Here is a 17,518-nt window from a genome sequence, read left to right on the forward strand (position 1 = left end):
GGTCCAGTTAAGTTTCTGGTCAATGGTGACCCCCAGGATGTTGATGGTGGGGGATTCGGTGATGGTAATGCCATTGAATGTCAAGGGGAGGTGGTTGGACTCTCTCTTGTTGGAGATGGTCATTGCCTGGCACTTGTCTGGCGCGACTGTTACTTGCCACTTATGAGCCCAAGCATGGATGTTGTCCAGGTCTTGCTGCATGTGGGCTCGGACTGCTTCATTATTTGAGGGGTTGCGAATGGAACTGAACACTGTGCAGTCATCAGCGAACATCCTCATTTCTGACCTTATGATGGAGGGAAGGTCATTGATGAAGCAGCTGAAGATGGATGGGCCTAGGACACTGCCCTAAGGAACTCCTGTAGTAATGTCCTGGGGCTGAGATGATTGGCCTCCAACAACCACTACCATCTTCCTTTGCGCTAGGTATGACTCCAGCCACTGGAGAGTTTTCCCCCTGATTCCCATTGACTTCAATTTTACTCGGGCTCCTTGGTGCCACACTCGGTCAAATACTGCCTTGATGTCAAGGGCAGTCACTCTCACCTCACCTCCTGGAATTCAGCTCTTTTGTCCATGTTTGGACCAAGGCTGTAATGAGGTCTGGAGCCGAGTGGTCCTGGCGGAACCCAAACTGAGCATCGGTGAGCCGGTTATTGGTGAGTAAGTGCCGCTTGATAGCACTGTCGACGACACCTTCCATCACTTTGCTGCTGATTGAGAGTAGACTGATGGGGTGGTAATTGGCCGGATTGGATTTGTCCTGCTTTTTGTGAACAAGATATACCTGGGCAATTTTCCACATTGTCGGGTAGAAGACAGTGTTGTCGCTGCACTGGAACAGCTTGGCTAGAGGCGCGGCTAGTTCTGGAGCACAAGACTTCAGCACTACAGCTGGGATGTTGTCGGGGCCCATAGCCTTTGCTGTATCCACACAGGGTAAGATATGGCAAAAAAGTGAAGCTTATGTCAGACACAAAGAGCTCAATACTGCAGAAAGCGTAAAGAAGTATAGACAGTGCAGGGGTGAAATGAAAAAGGAAATTACGAAAGCAAAGAGAGGGCATGAAAAAATTCTGGTAAGTAAAATGAAGGAAAACCCAAAAATGTTATAAATACATAAAGAGCACTAGGATGACTAAGGAAAGAGTAGGTTACCTTTTTGGTCTCTAAGAGGCCCGATGTGTGGAGGTGGAAGATGTGGTTATGGTTCTTCATGAATACTTTGCGTCTGTCTTCACAAAAGAAGGGGACAATGCAGTGATTGTGGTTGAGGAGGAGGAGTGTGAAATATTGGATGGGATAAGCTTAGAGCAAGTATTATGGGGTTTAGCATCTTTGAAAGTAGATAAATCGCCAGGTCCAGATGAAATGTATCCCAAGCTGCTAAAGTAAGTAAGGGAGGAAATAGCGGAGGCTCTAACCATCATTTTCCAATCCTCCCTGGCTACTGGCGCGGTACTGGAGGATTGGAGGACTGCTAACGTTTTTTAAAAAGGGAGAAAGAGAAAGACCGAGTCATTATAGGCCAGTCAATCTAACCTCGGTGATGGGCAAATTATTGGAATCGATTCTGAGGGACAGCATAAATCGTCATTTACAAAGACAGTCAGCATAGATTTGTTAAGGGAATGCCATGTCTGACTAAATTGATTGAATTTTTTGAGCAGGTAACATAGAGTTGATGAGGGTAACGCGTTTGATGTAGTGTACGTGGATTTTAGCAAGGCTTTTGACAAGGTCCCTCATGGCAGACTGGTCAGAAAGTAAAAGCCCATGGGGTCCCAGGGAAAGTGGCTCGTTGGATCCAAAATTGGCTCAGTGGCAGAAAGCAAAGGGTAATGGTTGACTGGTGTTTTGTTGACTGGAAGGCTGGGTTCCAGTGGGGTCCCGCAAGGCTCACTACTCGGTCCTTTGCTTTTTGTGGTATATATTTTTGATTTGGTCTTGAACGTGGGGGGCTTGATCAAGAAGTTTGCAGATGATAGAAAAATTGGCCGTGTGGTCGATCGTGAGGAGGGAAGCTGTGGACTGCAGGAAGATATCAATGGACTGGTCAGATGGGCAGAAAAATGGCAAATGGAATTTAATCCGGAGAAGTGTGAGGTAATGCATTTGGGGAGGGCAAACAAGGCAAGGGAATACACAACAAATGGGAGAATACTTAGAGGTGTAGAGGAAGTGAGGGACCTTGGAATGCATGTCCACAGATCCCTGAAGGTAGCAGGACAGGTAGATAAGGTGGTTAAGAAGGCATATGGAATGCTTTCCTTTATTAGCTGAGGCATAGAATATAAAAGCAGGGATGTTATTCTGGAACTGTATAAAACACTTGTTACGCTGCAGCTTGAGTACTGCGCACAGTTCTGGTCACCACAATACAGGAAAGATGTGATTGCACTAGAGAGGGTACAGAGGAGATTTACGAGGATGTTGCTGGGGATGGAGAATTTTAGCTATGATGACAGATTGGATAGGCTGGGGTGGTTTCCTTTGGAACAAAGGAGGCTGAGGGGAGTTTTAATTGAGGTACATAAAATTATGACTGGATGAGATCGAGTGGATTTCTCTTAGCGGAGTCAGTGACCAGGGGGCATAGATTTAAAGTAATTTGTAGAAGGATTAGAGGGGAGCTGAGGAGAATTTTTTCACCCAGAGGATGGTAGGGGTCTGGAACTGCCTGAAAGGGTGGTAGAGACAGAAACCCTCAACTCATTTTAAAAAGTACTTGGATGTGCACTTGAAGTGCCGTAATTTGCAGGGCTATGGACCAAGTGCTGGAAAGTGGGGTTAAGCTGGATCGCTCTTTTTCGGCTGGCATGGACACAATGGTCCGATTGGCTCCTCCTGTGCTGTAACTTTCTATGATTCTATGATTCATGTGTAAGCTGACTCTGCAGGTTTTTGTTGGTGAGAGGTTGACCTGTTACACTGAATATTCTTGGTTGTTTTCATAGTTCAAGTATATATGTCATCTCAAGTCTAATTTATTATTATTCAGGAAACTAGTGGTAGTATTGAGATTCAAGTACATCTTACATGATGCTCCTTTACCTCACAAGGTTCAACCTGCACTCAAAATACTTAGTACAAAATTTTCTATTAAGAATGGAGAGTAAAATACTGATACATTTCAGGGGATTTGGCTTCTCCCCTAAGGTTTGTGATAAGAAACTTTAAATGATGCGATTGCAGCATTGCCCCAAGTGTTCAGTAATGATAAACTGGAGTTAAGGTAACGGTGATTCATCCAATAATTCTTCAATTATTGTAATCTCATTGTTACGCATTTGTAAGAAGATTATTCTGCCCTTTCCTGCAGACAGCAATCGCCAGCAGTTAAGTGACAGCTGTCGGCAGAAGAGTGTTCAGTATCATCTTTAGAACCCAGACAAAGATGTTAACAGTAACAGTTGAATTCATGCTTGAAATCGGTTGTGTTTACAAAGCATCTACTGTACTAGCTTGGACCATTTTCATATGTTTATTTTGTACTTGCTGGCACAGATCCTTTTTAATATTACCAATACAGTAATGAGGGAGTGCTAAACTGTTGGAGGTGCTGTATTTTGTTTGAGACGTTAAACCGAGACCCTGTCTGCTCTCTCTAGTGGATGATATGTGTAAGATTCCATGGCACTATTTGACAGAGTGGGGGAGTTCTGCTGATGTTCTGGCCAACATTTATATTCCTCAACCAAGATTACTGGAAAAGAAACAGATTATCTGATCTTTTCTCTCGTTTGTGGAACCTTGTTGTGCACAAAGTGGCTGCTGTGTTTCACTACATTATTACAGTAACTACACTTCACAGACAATAAGTACTTTTGAAGAGCTTTGGGACATCTTGAATTTGTGAAGGGCACTACATAAATGCAAGTTCATACTCTTTCTTCACCTGGCCAGCAAATTACCAAGGGATTTGCTTCTTCCCAATGAAGAGAGGTGAATCTGTTGTATAAAGATACGCTAAACTGTTATAGGTGAGGCTTTGATGTTCACCTTTTTGATGTCTTGACAAATGAGACAGCATTTTGCATGTATTTTGTTCTGATGGTTTTTTGAACAACTGGCATTTCTTGGAATTCCCTAATAATTCTTTTGTTTGGTGGGAATGATGAGACAGTGGGGATGAAATTCAACTTTCGTGAGGCGCAAAACGGGCAGTGGCGGATCGGCTGCTCGTTAAACACACCACCCATTTCCATTGACTTTACTGGAAAGGAAAATCAGACGGGGCGTATAATGGGCGACCAATCCACTCCCGCCCATTGTATGCCCACTGCCGAAGTTGCATTTCACTCCATGTGAGTGTGAGTCATAAATATGCTTAATCACTTTTTGCTGGGCATTTTTCTCGATGTCAGAAATTTCACACCAACTTCTTTCAGAATAGTCAACATTTTCCAGAGTGTACTTACTGTAAATGCTTCCCTAACAAATATTTTAAAATGTTGATATCGTTCACCACTTTTCAGTCAATGCTTTTAAACGTACACACATTTGCATTGACTACATCACATTTTTAAACCATTTCCATCGAATACATTGGATGATGTTTTAATTGACAAATGCCTGAATATTTTGGACTTCGTACATCCTCCCTTCAAAGTTATGTTCTCGATCCTCTTGGTGATTCAGTGCTTGAGACTTGGGAGGAAATGTTGATCTTACACACTGTAAAAGGTGAAAAAATAGCATTTGTGACTTATGCCAAATATTGTCGATTCATTGACACTGGTGAGTAAATCAAGCTGCTGCATTTGCAGGTCATTGGAAGGTGTGAGTGAAGCACCAGATTTTACTGGAAATGTTCTCAAGATCCCGGTGTTGTGGGATTGTACCTTTTTCTTTTCCCTACGGATTAACAGCATGTGCATCGTTATCTGTTTTGCTAATGAAGATATATGTGCACTTTGAGCAAGATCTGTCTTTATCGTTTTCACGGTGCTGGTAATATCAAGTAACTGATCGAATGTTCTGCAGTCTCCAGGATGTTCAGGATCTAGTGTAATAGGAGGTGTATGTATATAATATATCCAACTTCTGACAAGTTGCCGGTTCCTCCCATTATGTGTAATATGAACACTTGACAGTGATGATACAACTTGCACCATCATTATGTAGTATTCGTGTATTCCATAAGTACGTTCGTTCATCCAATATGTTCTGCAGTTCTTGACATTCTTTTTAAATGTTGGAATCAATAATTTTGATACATTACACCACTTTTTCAGTGCCTGTTTCTTTCACAATCTGAAGTATTGCTCCAAAATCTATCATGAACTTTTTCTTCCGAATAGATATATAATCTTTGAATATAGTTAATTTTTCTGGTCAGACTATCCCATTGGGCATACTTGGAAAGTATTTTTACCATGGTGCTTGTTCATGATTAAATAGATGAAACCTTGATAGGACAGTATTAAAATATTTGTCTTCATATCTGTGTCCCAAGAAATTGATTAACATTGGATTGTTCTGCCCACTAAATATGCCAGCATTGTTTGTTTTTCAAGCTGAAGGTCTGCTCCAAAGTGTTGCAAACATCATTTATATGCATTTTCACTGAATTTTTGTATAATCTGTATTGTACCAAAGGAAGGATATCAACAATATTCATACAGTAGGAGACACTGGTTGCTGTGGTAAAATTCCTAATCTGCCAGAGAAAATATATTATTGTGGTTCTATATGAAGTTATATTTGTGCAGCTTTGCATTATTAGCATGTAAAAACACTACATAGTTCATGATATAAGGACTGCACCTCTCATGTTTGCAGTAGTAGCAATTTACTTCTGGCTGTGTGTTTTTGTTGCTGATATCATGATTGTTGACCCTAGATCCAACATCATGAGCATCTCTGTGGCAGGTTGAAGATCTTTCTTCATTGTGTGTTCTTGAGCCCTTAATATTGTGAACATTGTGGTGCACCCCTGCAACTAAGACACAACAAGAAGTTTGATTGTTGTGTATGCTTGGTGCGTACAGCAAACCTAAGTAACTTTATGAAGACTATCATTAATGGAAGAAACTGTGGCTATCTGCCCATTCACAAAAGGATCTGGATTCTTGTAAATGAAGATTCCTTTTTAACTTTTTTTGAATGGGCTTCCAAGAAAATTTCTTGATTTTCATTTGTACAATCAATGAATATTTACGAAAGCATGTAATGTCTTGTCAAAACATTCGATTTAAAATTGGACCGGAGCGTAAGCTTCAAGTCTAGAATAACTGTGAATGCCTCTTTGACGACAAAGATGCAAATGGCCTCCAATAACTGAAATAACTGCCTCCTCAGCCTTTGAATCACTGAGTCCACATTGTCTTTTTAGTGATTTTGTAAAAATGTAACCATATCCAATCGGGTGACATTGGCTGTCGATGACAAGAATCTGTTTCACTTGTTCAAGGATATTGGTGTAAAATATTGACCACTGTACTTGATCCGCTTACAAGAAGTTAACTGGTATTTCCCATGAGCCTGTAAAATTGGTGTGTATGTAAACATGACTGAAACTGAATTGATATTTCCAATATTTCCATCACAGCAAAGCACTGTTACAAGTGCTAATACTTATTTGTGAGGAACTTTTCCTGGCAGCATTTCAGTTTATATTGCTCAGATTTGCAGTGAATGCTTTTATCTGGGGAGTTGCAGTCGTCAAGCAGAGAACTGACACAGGCTTTTCACAGTGTAAAATTCACTCAGATATATTTGTGATGCTTTCTTAAAAGTTTAATTATTCCACCATGTGGAAGCCAGGGCATGTAGTCACTTTATGAACATGCCTCTGATGTGAAGTTAAGCTTGAATTCTAAGTGTGTAGTTGTAGCTAGTCTTGGCTAAGGACATCTTTTTCAGGTAAGACTAGGATTTTCTACAGACATCAAATCACAGTAATTTGGCTATGGGGATATGAGTTGCTTTGTCATGATTATTCAAAGCTGCTGGGACGCTTTCTGGGTTTTTTGAATGAATGCAATAATTTGACTCCTGTATCCAATTATTCTGTCAAAATAAATATACTTCAACACTGCCTTTTGAGCTATTTTCTTCAATTACACTTGTTTGATTGTTCCTATACCCAGTCCCCACTGCTTATGGCAGGTCTGTTTGTGCAAATGCGATCTGCCCGCTATATATGATGGCCAGTAAAATGAACATTGCGTGCATGTGCTGTATGGACAATTTTTAAGCAGCTGACTTTTATAATGGAACATATTTACAGAACAAAATATATTTCCCAGCAACCCTGGGATCCAAAGTTTATCTGCACTAACTAAACAAGTTCTAAAACATACATGAAAGAAAGAACTTGCATTTGTATGGCGCCTTTCACTACCTCAGGACGTCCCAAAGCGCCTTACAGCCAATGAAGTACTTTTGAATTGCAGTCACCGTTGTGATGTAAACTACAAGCTGTTGGTGGGAAAGCCAACAAACATCGTTGTGATGGCCATGACTGATATCAACTGACAAGACAAAATTACCAGGTCGGGAGAGAGAATTGGGAGACAAAGCTCTTCATTTTCATACATATTCTGCAGCAGTTACAAAGGAGTCTTGCAGCGGGTCAGAAAGTCTTAGATTTGCCTGCAAGTAATACATAGTCTGCTATCATCACACTGAACCATCTACTTTAAGGAAGACTTTAATAAAACTGGTGAACTGGGGTGACTAGAAAAGAAAATAATTTGTCACGGAAGGTTTTGAGCACCCTTAGTCTGTAGTGCTGACATTAATTATTAGCTTACATTCCAATAAAACATTGGCTCGAAATAAATGGAGCACCAAAGACACTGTAAACTACAACCTTGAAATTGATGTAGTGGTTAAAGGTTTCTCGCTTTTTTGGCCGATTATAAATGACTGCCTGTTTTAAACGGGGATGTTTTAAGTGGTGGGGACTGTAGTTACCTTTTCAACATTTTGTTATCTGGAAGTTAGGAACAGGAGTAGTCCATTCAGCCCCTCGCACCTGTTACACCATTCAATTAGATCATGGCTAATCTGTATTTTAACTCCTCCATTTACCCACCCTGGGTCCATATCCTTTAATACCGTGGGCTAGCAAAAATATCAATCTCAGATTTAAAATTAATAATTGAGCTAGCATCTACTGCTTTTTGTGGGAGAGTGTTCCATACTTCCACCACCATTTACGTGAAGAAGTGTTTCCTGACTTCTCTCCTGAATGGCCTGGCTCTGATTTTAAGGTTATGTCCCCTTGTCCTAGACTCCCCCACCAGGGAATGCAAGCTTAATTTATGTAATCTCTCCTCATAATTTAACTCTTGGAATCCTGGTAATATTCTGGTGAATCTGTGCCGCACTCCTTCTAAGGCCAGTGTACCCTTTCGAAGATGTGGTATCCAGAATTGTACACTGCTCCAGATGTAGCCTAACCAGAGCTTTGTACAGCTGCAACAAAACTTCCTCCCCTTTATATTCTAGCTCTCTCGATATGAAGGCTTACATTCCATTAGCTTTTTTGATTTTTTTTGTACCTGATCACTACATTTTAGTAATCTGTGTGCATTGGCCCCTAAATCTCTTTGGACCTCCACTGTTCCCAGCTTTTCACCATTTAAAAAAAATACTCTGATCGATCCTTTTTTGGTCCAAACTGGATGACCTCACACTTACCTGCGTTGAAATCCATCTGCCATAGTTTTGCCCACTCACTTAATCTATCCACGTCTCCTTGTAATTTTACGCTCCCGTCTAAAGTACTAACAATGCCACTGGTCTTTGTGTCATCGGCAAACTTGGATATATGGCTTTCTATTGTGTTATCTAAGTCATTAATAAATATAGTGAATAGTTGAGGCCCCAGCACAGAAGTTCTGTCTTCATCAGTTCTCTTTGCAATTTTTCTCTCTGCTTTTCATTTCCCTACCTCCGTTCCCTCTCTTAGCCACCACTTAGTTATATGTTGTGTCGTCATTGCAAGGTGCAGTACACAATAAAGTACTATTTTGGCCTGATGTACTGCAACTGAGCAGTTCATAAAAATGAAAAAAAGCTCTGCTTTGTTTCCTGTGGTCATTTTAAGGGGAACATTACTGTAGGGGTTAATGCTTTCATTGTAGTGGAGATGGATGAGTATTTATGGAGAACTTTCCCTTGGGAGGTGAAATAGATGAGGTAGAATATATGAAAGAGTATATTTTACATCCCCTGTGGAAGAATGAGTCATGATGGGCCGAGTGGCCTTTTGTCATTCCATGCATTCTTATATCATTACTTGTTTACTCCTATACTCCTCGACTTCTAATGGCATACGTGGTGCAAGTTCACTTGCCCTCCAGATTATTTTTCAAGTTTCTGCCGTTGCTGTGTTCATCTCATGATTGCATCAAAGTGTGGTGAGGGTTCACTCGCATATTGGAGCACTCAAGGAGCACGATCACCTTTGATTTGCTGCAGAAATATGATCAATGTCCTAAAGAAGTTAATAAGCACCAAAAAAATTTTTTTTTAAATATTAGCTGAATCACTTGCACCTTTTCACTTAATGGACTTGTTTTATTTTGACAGTGAAAGAGATAAACCTACAAGATATAAAGGAGGACCCAGAGCGTGATCCAGAGGAGAACAGCATACTTTTCATGGGAATTCTGATAAAGGCCCTTGCCAAGTTGAAAAAGATTCCTGAGACAATCAAAGCTACGAAAGAACGCTTCAATCAAGAATTGGAACAGATTGTGAAACGGTCCACAACCCAGATCGCAGACCACGCTTACCAGCGAGGTGAAGCCCTGTCACAGGAGAATCAACCTCGGTAATGGTGTTGCATTTGAGAAGGGGGAAGGGAAACAGAAAGAGATGCTTTGGCAATTAACATTTGAAAATGGCGACTCACTACTGAAGTTGTAATAAATTGACCTATTAGAGTTACAGCAACTTCCAGCATCATTTTGGAAATTTTGACTCAATTTCCATATTTTTAAGCTCTACTCTTAATTTTATAAGAACTTTTAGGGAAATGATTATTTGTGTTCAGTGTGTTTTTTGACTTGGTGACATGTTTGAACACTGTGCTGTAAACTTGTGAACCTCAATTTGCATAACTCATGATTGATCAGAATATGGCTGCTTCCTGCTGGCTCTTCAAGGAATACTTCCTACATACCATAAGTATGCACAGGAAAATGACACTTCAAATTTGCTTTGTGCTGGGACAACTTCTACCAGCTGCACTCAGTCTGGTATGCCTTGGCAGCTCCAACACAGGAGAAGCAGATTGCATGTGGCTCAGAAGAGTGGTGCGTTTTACTATAGATAACTAAACCATTACAAGCACTGAAACAAGGTACTTATGTACTTGATGTATAGCAAAATAGTATCCAAATTTCAAATTTGATATTTTTTTAAACCTGTGTTTGATTCCAGCAAGCACATGTGAAGATACAAGAATATATAAAATATCAACAGGAACTGGGAACCTTCAAATAATCTTTACTGACTGAATATAGGATCGTATCATTCTAGTTGTGTCAAGAGCCCTCAGTTTGAATCAGCACTAACTGACCGTTGTTAACACTTTTTTAAAAATTGGTAATATGGTTCAGATTTTACTATTTTGAAGGTTCAGTGGGAAAGTACATCGCACTGAGCCACACAGACCAGGAATATCACTGATTTAATTTCCAACCTCTGCTGAGTTAGGTGATCTCAGTCAGGGAACCGATGAGGTGCTACTTCTGGATTAGAAATAGGGAAAAATCAACTCTGGTTCATGATGCTAATAGTCATCCAGTGACCCCTGCTACAAAGTGTGTTTGAGGATATGTTCAGGCTCAGCTGTGATGTTCTCATTGTTTCATTGTCCGCTGACCATTATTGTCTCAGTTCATATGTGAAGAATGCCCACTGGGCAGGGCCAGCTAGCATTTGGAGGGCCATATGTAAACCTGAGTTACTGCCTTCAGAAGGAGGGTGGAGAAAATCAGAAAAAAACAAAGCGCAGTTTGCACTTTTAAGTTTGTCTGAGTGAAAGCACTTTAACCTACAAGTGTGACATTTCAGATTTTTGATATTTCACATGGAAAAATCAATACCTTTTCAACAAGTTCCTCCTTAACGTCCTTCAGGGTGCAATGCCTTGAAATGTAGGCATTGCACATAAGGTGGTATGCTGCTGATTTTTTAACACACATATGTTCCTCATACCCAATACTTGGCCAGGAGAGAAAAACTTCTGCTGACCTCCAGACTTGAGGTTTGCTAATTTTGTGTTTCTGTCTCCTTTTTGTGACCACAGTCCACTTTAGCTTACATCCATATTAGCAGCAGCTCTCATCATTTTAAAGAGTTGAATCATGTGCCCTCCAAATCACTTCTCCCTTGAAATCAGTTTCAGTGTTTGTGTTTCTTTTCTTAACTTAAGCCCTAAATCCTGGAGCCAGCCTTGCCCTTTTCTGTGCTCTATAATTTAACAATCTTGAAGACAGGGCTCCAAAATTCCATGCATTATTGGAAATTTGGTCTTACCAGTGAGTTGTAGGAGATTTGAAATAACCTGCTCTGAACTCCCCTAGACAAGGAAAGGGAAAGTAGGTTATGATTCCTGTTGGAGAGCTATCAACTGATGCCTGCTAGAAAGTGCACGTGTGTGGACATTGGGGAAGGACTAGATCAGCCTAGATGAAGAAGGGACTGTTGGATGAGATATTGGAGGGTTGTCAGCACTTGTGGAATTGCACATTAGCCCAGCTATCTGCTTCTAGGAGAGGACGGTCGTACAGTGAAAATTGGAAGGAAAAATGGAGGAGTTTTTTTTAAAAGATAAAAAGCCCAGTTTCGACTTACAATTGAATGCCCCAGGGATGCTTCTAGTGATTGATTACCGTGGCAATATTTTAACATTGACTGCATATATTCAGTTCAATAATAATCCCCAAAACAAAATACCTGATGATCCATGAGATAGGATTTATATTCAAACTCTGGCATTGTTCTTGTCTCATTCACAGCTTTTGCTTTTGAATTATCTGGTCAACCTCATGAGATTTTTATTGTTCTTTGTGTCCAATAGCTGCCCATCATGTCTCTGTTGTTTGCTGCAGTCAGAGAAAGTTGACATGATATGTGTGCTTTATAGGAAATATACAGCATGCAGTACAATGAAGTGCTGTGACTAGTTTGTTGCTCATGAAATATTTTGTGCATTGTGTGGAATCCATCTAGCTTCTGTCGAGTTAAGTGTTTACAATTTAGCTTCCATCATTTTTCTTGGAAAGCTAGCTTAATTGCTTTGAAAAGGTGATAAATTGAGGACTACATTGCTGTGAGTAATGGCCATTTCTGTGCAAATTGTCTTGATAGATTTGTTTTCCAAGAATCAATAAGATTACAATTTGTGAAGATGTAAGTGGACAGAAAGTAATTGTTCCCAGTCTTCATAAAATAGCTGTAGTGAAGAGAGAATGAAGAACTTCATTGTCATCTTCGGTTAGCCTGTTGAGCATGGAAACTTAATGAGCTTTACAGGCGGAACTGACATTTTTTACCTCAAGGCAACCTGTTGGAGGGTGGTGGCTGCTTTCGGACTTAGGAGAAATGCACTCATATACACGTGTGATAGGAAGAAGACATTTTACAACATAGGATGAAAATACTGTGGTTAATGTGATTACATGATAGGCAAGAGGGACTTTGCTGTTAATTTTCACAAGGAAATGGGTTCTAATGTATGTATTGCAACTGCATCACATTTTCCAAGAGGTCTACATTTGAAGTCCCAGGTCTACAGCTCAGCAGAGGTTTTATGACCCTGTTTCCCCACAACACTTTCACTGCTCTTCTGATGTGATGACGTTACACTTCGTATATTTGAGATGAGGTATTTGCAGTATTCAGTCACCCGAGTGCAAGCATGATTATCGCTCCAAGTGGATACACTTAAAAAGGACTTGATTGTTTATCTGGAGCTATGCTGTGCACCGAACTGTGTGACACCTGACCCAGGAATTTTTGATGAAATGGAAGATGTTCAATTCCCAGCACGACCCCTCCCAATTTGATGAGCACAGAAATATTGGCAGAAAGTTCACAATGTGAAATGTTATTAGAGTGGGGCTCGTTCTAAGCACCAGCACCTGAGAAGGCATCAGATTACTACACTTTCTATTTGTTTACCACTGACTTGGTTCTGAGGTAAATGCAGTTGTCATTGGTGTGCTGCAGAATAGTTGATGATTGGATTTAAAGGGTGGGATGATACTCATGGTGATGCTCATGACTGTCGCAGAAATGATTGCAGAAGCAATCTAAATTTCACTTTCAATTGTGACTTGTATTGTCATGCAAGGCAATCATTTTAAGTAATTGGGAACCATTTGATCACATTAATGCAGGTGGGCTGATACCTGTGTAGCAACAGCAGGTTTAAAAGTAGTTTTCTACTGAACATGGAATTCAAAGTTAGTCAATTTTACCCCATTTATTGCGATTGAAGATGTAAGGATAGCAAAAGTTCCCTCTTTGCTTTCCTGTACCGTCAGAAAACCTTTTCTTCCCGTTTTTCAAAATGAATAGAATTCCCTATTGTCTCGATTTTATGACTAATTTAGTGCTATTCAAAGTAAGAATAACACAAGCTAGAAAGTACTATAAATACAGAAACGAAAACTGACTTGCAATACTTGTGTTAGCAGCCACCATATTGTTTAGCAGATTGTGATTTGTATTTGCTTTTGTTCCTAGGTTGCTACTGGAGCTGCTTGAGTTGCTGTTTGAAAAATTCTATGCTGTAGCTGCTGCCCATAAAATTGTTCTCGACTATCTTCACCAAATGGTTGTGTCCCCATCTGGTTTGAATGTGAGCGAGATCAAGCTGTATGACATGGCAGAAGTGTGGGCTAGGATCCAGAATGTACTTCAGGTAAGCTAAGACCCATTGTGCTGGTCACAATCAAGCTGCAGTAATCTTGGATGATGATCAGTTACTTCACTTACTCTGCTACAATTGCAATATTATTTTGTTTTCATTTGCTGGTCTCATTCAGCTTGTAGCATGTTTGAGAGGGAGAGTGTTAACAAATGTGGTAGTCTTCTATGTTAAAGAATACTTGTAGTAAGCAGAATACGGTAGGCTTCTTCCAATAAAAAGAAAGTCTATTGTTGACCGGAGATCACCGGTTACGGTTATTGGCTTAGGACAAAGAGGAGAAGAGTCAATTCTCTCTTAACTCTCAATTCGCTTTATTCACGTCGTTGGATCATATCCATATAGCTTATACGTCTGGTTAGATATAGACATGCAGTTTGCACCAGGTTATACAGTTTTATACCCAAACTAGGATCTAAACGCACACCCACTAGGTTTCTCTGACACTCCCTGAGCGGTCACAGAATATCAAGGCTAATACCCGAAAAGGAGAGCTGACGCTGGCCAGGCATTCCGTTCTCTCTCTCTCTCTCTCTCTCTTTCGACGTCGTCTCTGACATCGGTTCTTCCACTTCCGCGATGGTTGGTCTCTGGAGTCTTCGCTGGCTCCACGCCCGAGCTTCTTCATTCTTATTCCGAATCTTATCTCTTCAAGCTGTGCTGTCTCTCTCTTCCGTTGGTTTTACGCTTGCTCGCCTCGTCCGTGTCTTCTCCTCATTGGCTCTGTCCCAAGGACTTAGGTAGCATTACGTCATTACTCCTTTTCTAAATAAGGACTTGTGTCTTATCACATCTCCTTTGTCTTTCATGAAACTTCGCTAATTCAAACCGGTTCCAGCCAGCTCAGGCCAGCAACTGAACTCGGGTTACTTCAGTTCAAAAGTTGCTTTTGCCTGTGTGTCAGCAGTTCGGAATAAACTCAGTAGTTTCTGCATCCCCTGGCCAACACTATCCTTTGTTGAGAGCAGTTTAACAAAGGGGGAAAAAGTCAAATGTAGATATGCATTCTTTAATTCCAGCCTGCCTCTGGATACAGTAGAGACTGCAGCTTCAATATTGTGCACAACCAACAGCCAAAGCATGATTCCCTTTAGGCTACCTTTTCCTCATACCCTGGACACACTTAACAAAACTTAACCAATACACATAGATTGATTCGTCTTTGCCATTGCAACACCACTTAATGACAACTGGCTTTGAAACAGCCATTTCCCCACAAAGATTGTTGTCTTTGTTCACTCGAACCCTATGTGACATTTCTGTATTTGACTGATCTTTGTTTCCTAGACTGGTTGTCTCTGTTTGTGGTTCACCGATTCAAAGCTAATTATATTATGTATATTTTTCTTGGGCTTTGTTTAATACCCAATTTATATCTGTACAATAGGAAGTCAATTGCTAGCAAGGACATGTCTTGACTTGTCTTTAGTTGGTTGGCTGTTCCACCCTTCACACTGTTTCTTTCCCTAATCTATGTTGAATTAATACCAAATTTGAGATATGTTTTGGGAACCTGTGCTGAGAACTGTATAGAGTAAACTCAAAATCAATTTTGAAAATTATATCCTTCCACTCCTCTTCATCTCAATTTTTTTGGAACCGCTTACCTTTTTTTCTCATCTCATCCATGTTCTTAAACCTATAAAAAGTGATTAAGCAGATTTGTGCAACTCCATAACTTCAGTGCTGGTTTTGACTTATGGGTCATTCAGTGGGAGGTGCTTGTGTGTTTAAGTGATTGTGCCTGTGCTCATCAGCTTTTGATGAACTTTGGGCAAATATTTTACACCTTCTATGATCCTGCATGTGTTGCAGATGGCCGGACCTCCTTTGTATTAATAAATAACCTTGCATTTTGCACACTCTTTGAGTCAAGACACCGCCAGCACTGGGATGATTGGCAAATTGCAGGTCTTTGCAAAGTTCAGAAGAAAGAAAGCAATGGTGTGTGTATGGAAAGTAGAAGCAAATGACCTCTGGTGAAATGACTTTTTTGCAGCACAGAAGTATTGCTGAGATCACGTTGAATCACTCTTTTCTTCTCTTCTCTTTCACTCTGCACAATCCACCTTTCCAGGACCATCTTGATGACGTGGCTATTGATGGCATTTCGTTTGAAACTTCATGTAGATTAATGATTGATGGACTATACCTTATGTTTCCACAGCTGTAGATTGAGTAATGGGTTCTACTTATAATATAATAGTAGGTACAGCACAGGAGGAGGCCATTCGGCCCATCATGCCTGTGGCAGCTCTTTGAAAGAGCTATCCTATTAGTCCCATTCCCCTGCTCTTTCCCCATAGCCTTGTACATTTTTTCCCTTCAATTATTTATCCAATTCCCTTTTGAAAGTTACTATTGAAACTACTTCAACCACCCTTTCAGGCAGCGCATTCCAGACCATTACAACTCGCTGTGTTAAAAAAAAAATCTATATATTTTCTCATGTCGCCTCTGGCTCTTGTGCTGAAAACCTTAAATCTGGTTCCTCTGATCACCTACCCATCTGGTACTGGAAACAGTTTCTCCTTGTTTACTCTGTCAAAACCGTTCATGATTTTGAACACCTCCATCAAACCTACCCATAATCTTTACTGTTCTAAGGAGAACAACCCTAACTTCTCCAGTCTTTCCATATAACTGAAGTCCCTCATCCCTGGTACCATTCTAGTAAATCTCTTCTGCAGTGACATCCATCCTAAAGTGTGATACCCAGGATTGAACACAATACTCCAGCAGAGGCCGAACCAGTGTTTTATAAAGGTTTAACATAATTTCCTTGCTTTTGTACTGTGTGCCTCCCAGTGTACACCAAACATCACAATATGGGGGAAGGTGGGGGCTGAGAAAAGTGCATTGATGGAAAGTTTTAATGCAATGGAAGAAGGGTTTTATTTCTTTGTGCATCCAGCTACCCAATTAGTACAGACTGTTGAATACATAAAAATACACTACATAAGTTGACATTTTGCAGGCACCACCAGTTCAAACATTTCATGTTATTGTAATTTAAATATTTAACCATTTGCTTGAAAAGCTACTGCTCTCTTGAATGTATTAATGACTTCTAATAACTCTGACATTCACTGGCAGTACTTACCTCTGTACATAGAAGTGGAACCTCTTAACTCCTTCCTGTGCACAGCATGATCAAAAAGGCTGCCTTTTGAAGTTCCCTCTTCTGTCCCAAAAGTACGTTGGTGATGGGTGTCTGTAACCCTTATTATTTTGGGAGGTTGTGTGTAAAAATAGCCCTTTTTTCTTCATAAAAAGAAGAATCCTCAGCTTCCACAAAACTCTTAAATTCCCCAGTGAAGGATCAGATAAATTATCACACATTTCCGAGTGACCTGGATTTCAAGCATCAGTTATAAACCGAAAAAATGCTTTTGCTACATTGATTAATTGGTAGGTGGAATGAAGTATTAAATTCAGGTTCTCCCTGGATACCTATTCTTCCACCCAGTGCAAAGGATTTCTTCCACAGACAAGCAAGAACAGACCCAGCAGGTTTCATTTGCTTATAATGCCTTATGGCACTTTTTTTTCAGAACTGTAAAATTCCAGAAGCCTTTATCAGTTCTTCACAGTACTTTAACCAACGGTGTTCTTGAT

General features: G+C 40.3%; 1 protein-coding gene across 1 annotated transcript in view; it reads left to right on the top strand.

Moving 5' to 3' along the window:
• exoc4 (exocyst complex component 4) overlaps positions 1 to 17,518 on the top strand; it is a 394,720-nt gene that overhangs the window by 52,326 nt on the left and 324,876 nt on the right. Inside the window, 2 exon segments of the mRNA XM_068005175.1 lie at positions 9,547 to 9,790; positions 13,717 to 13,894. Coding sequence (XP_067861276.1) covers positions 9,547 to 9,790; positions 13,717 to 13,894 — 422 coding nt within the window.

The sequence above is a fragment of the Heptranchias perlo genome, chromosome 24, assembly GCF_035084215.1.
Source record: "Heptranchias perlo isolate sHepPer1 chromosome 24, sHepPer1.hap1, whole genome shotgun sequence".
In the NCBI taxonomy this organism is placed as follows: Eukaryota; Metazoa; Chordata; class Chondrichthyes; order Hexanchiformes; family Hexanchidae; genus Heptranchias; species Heptranchias perlo.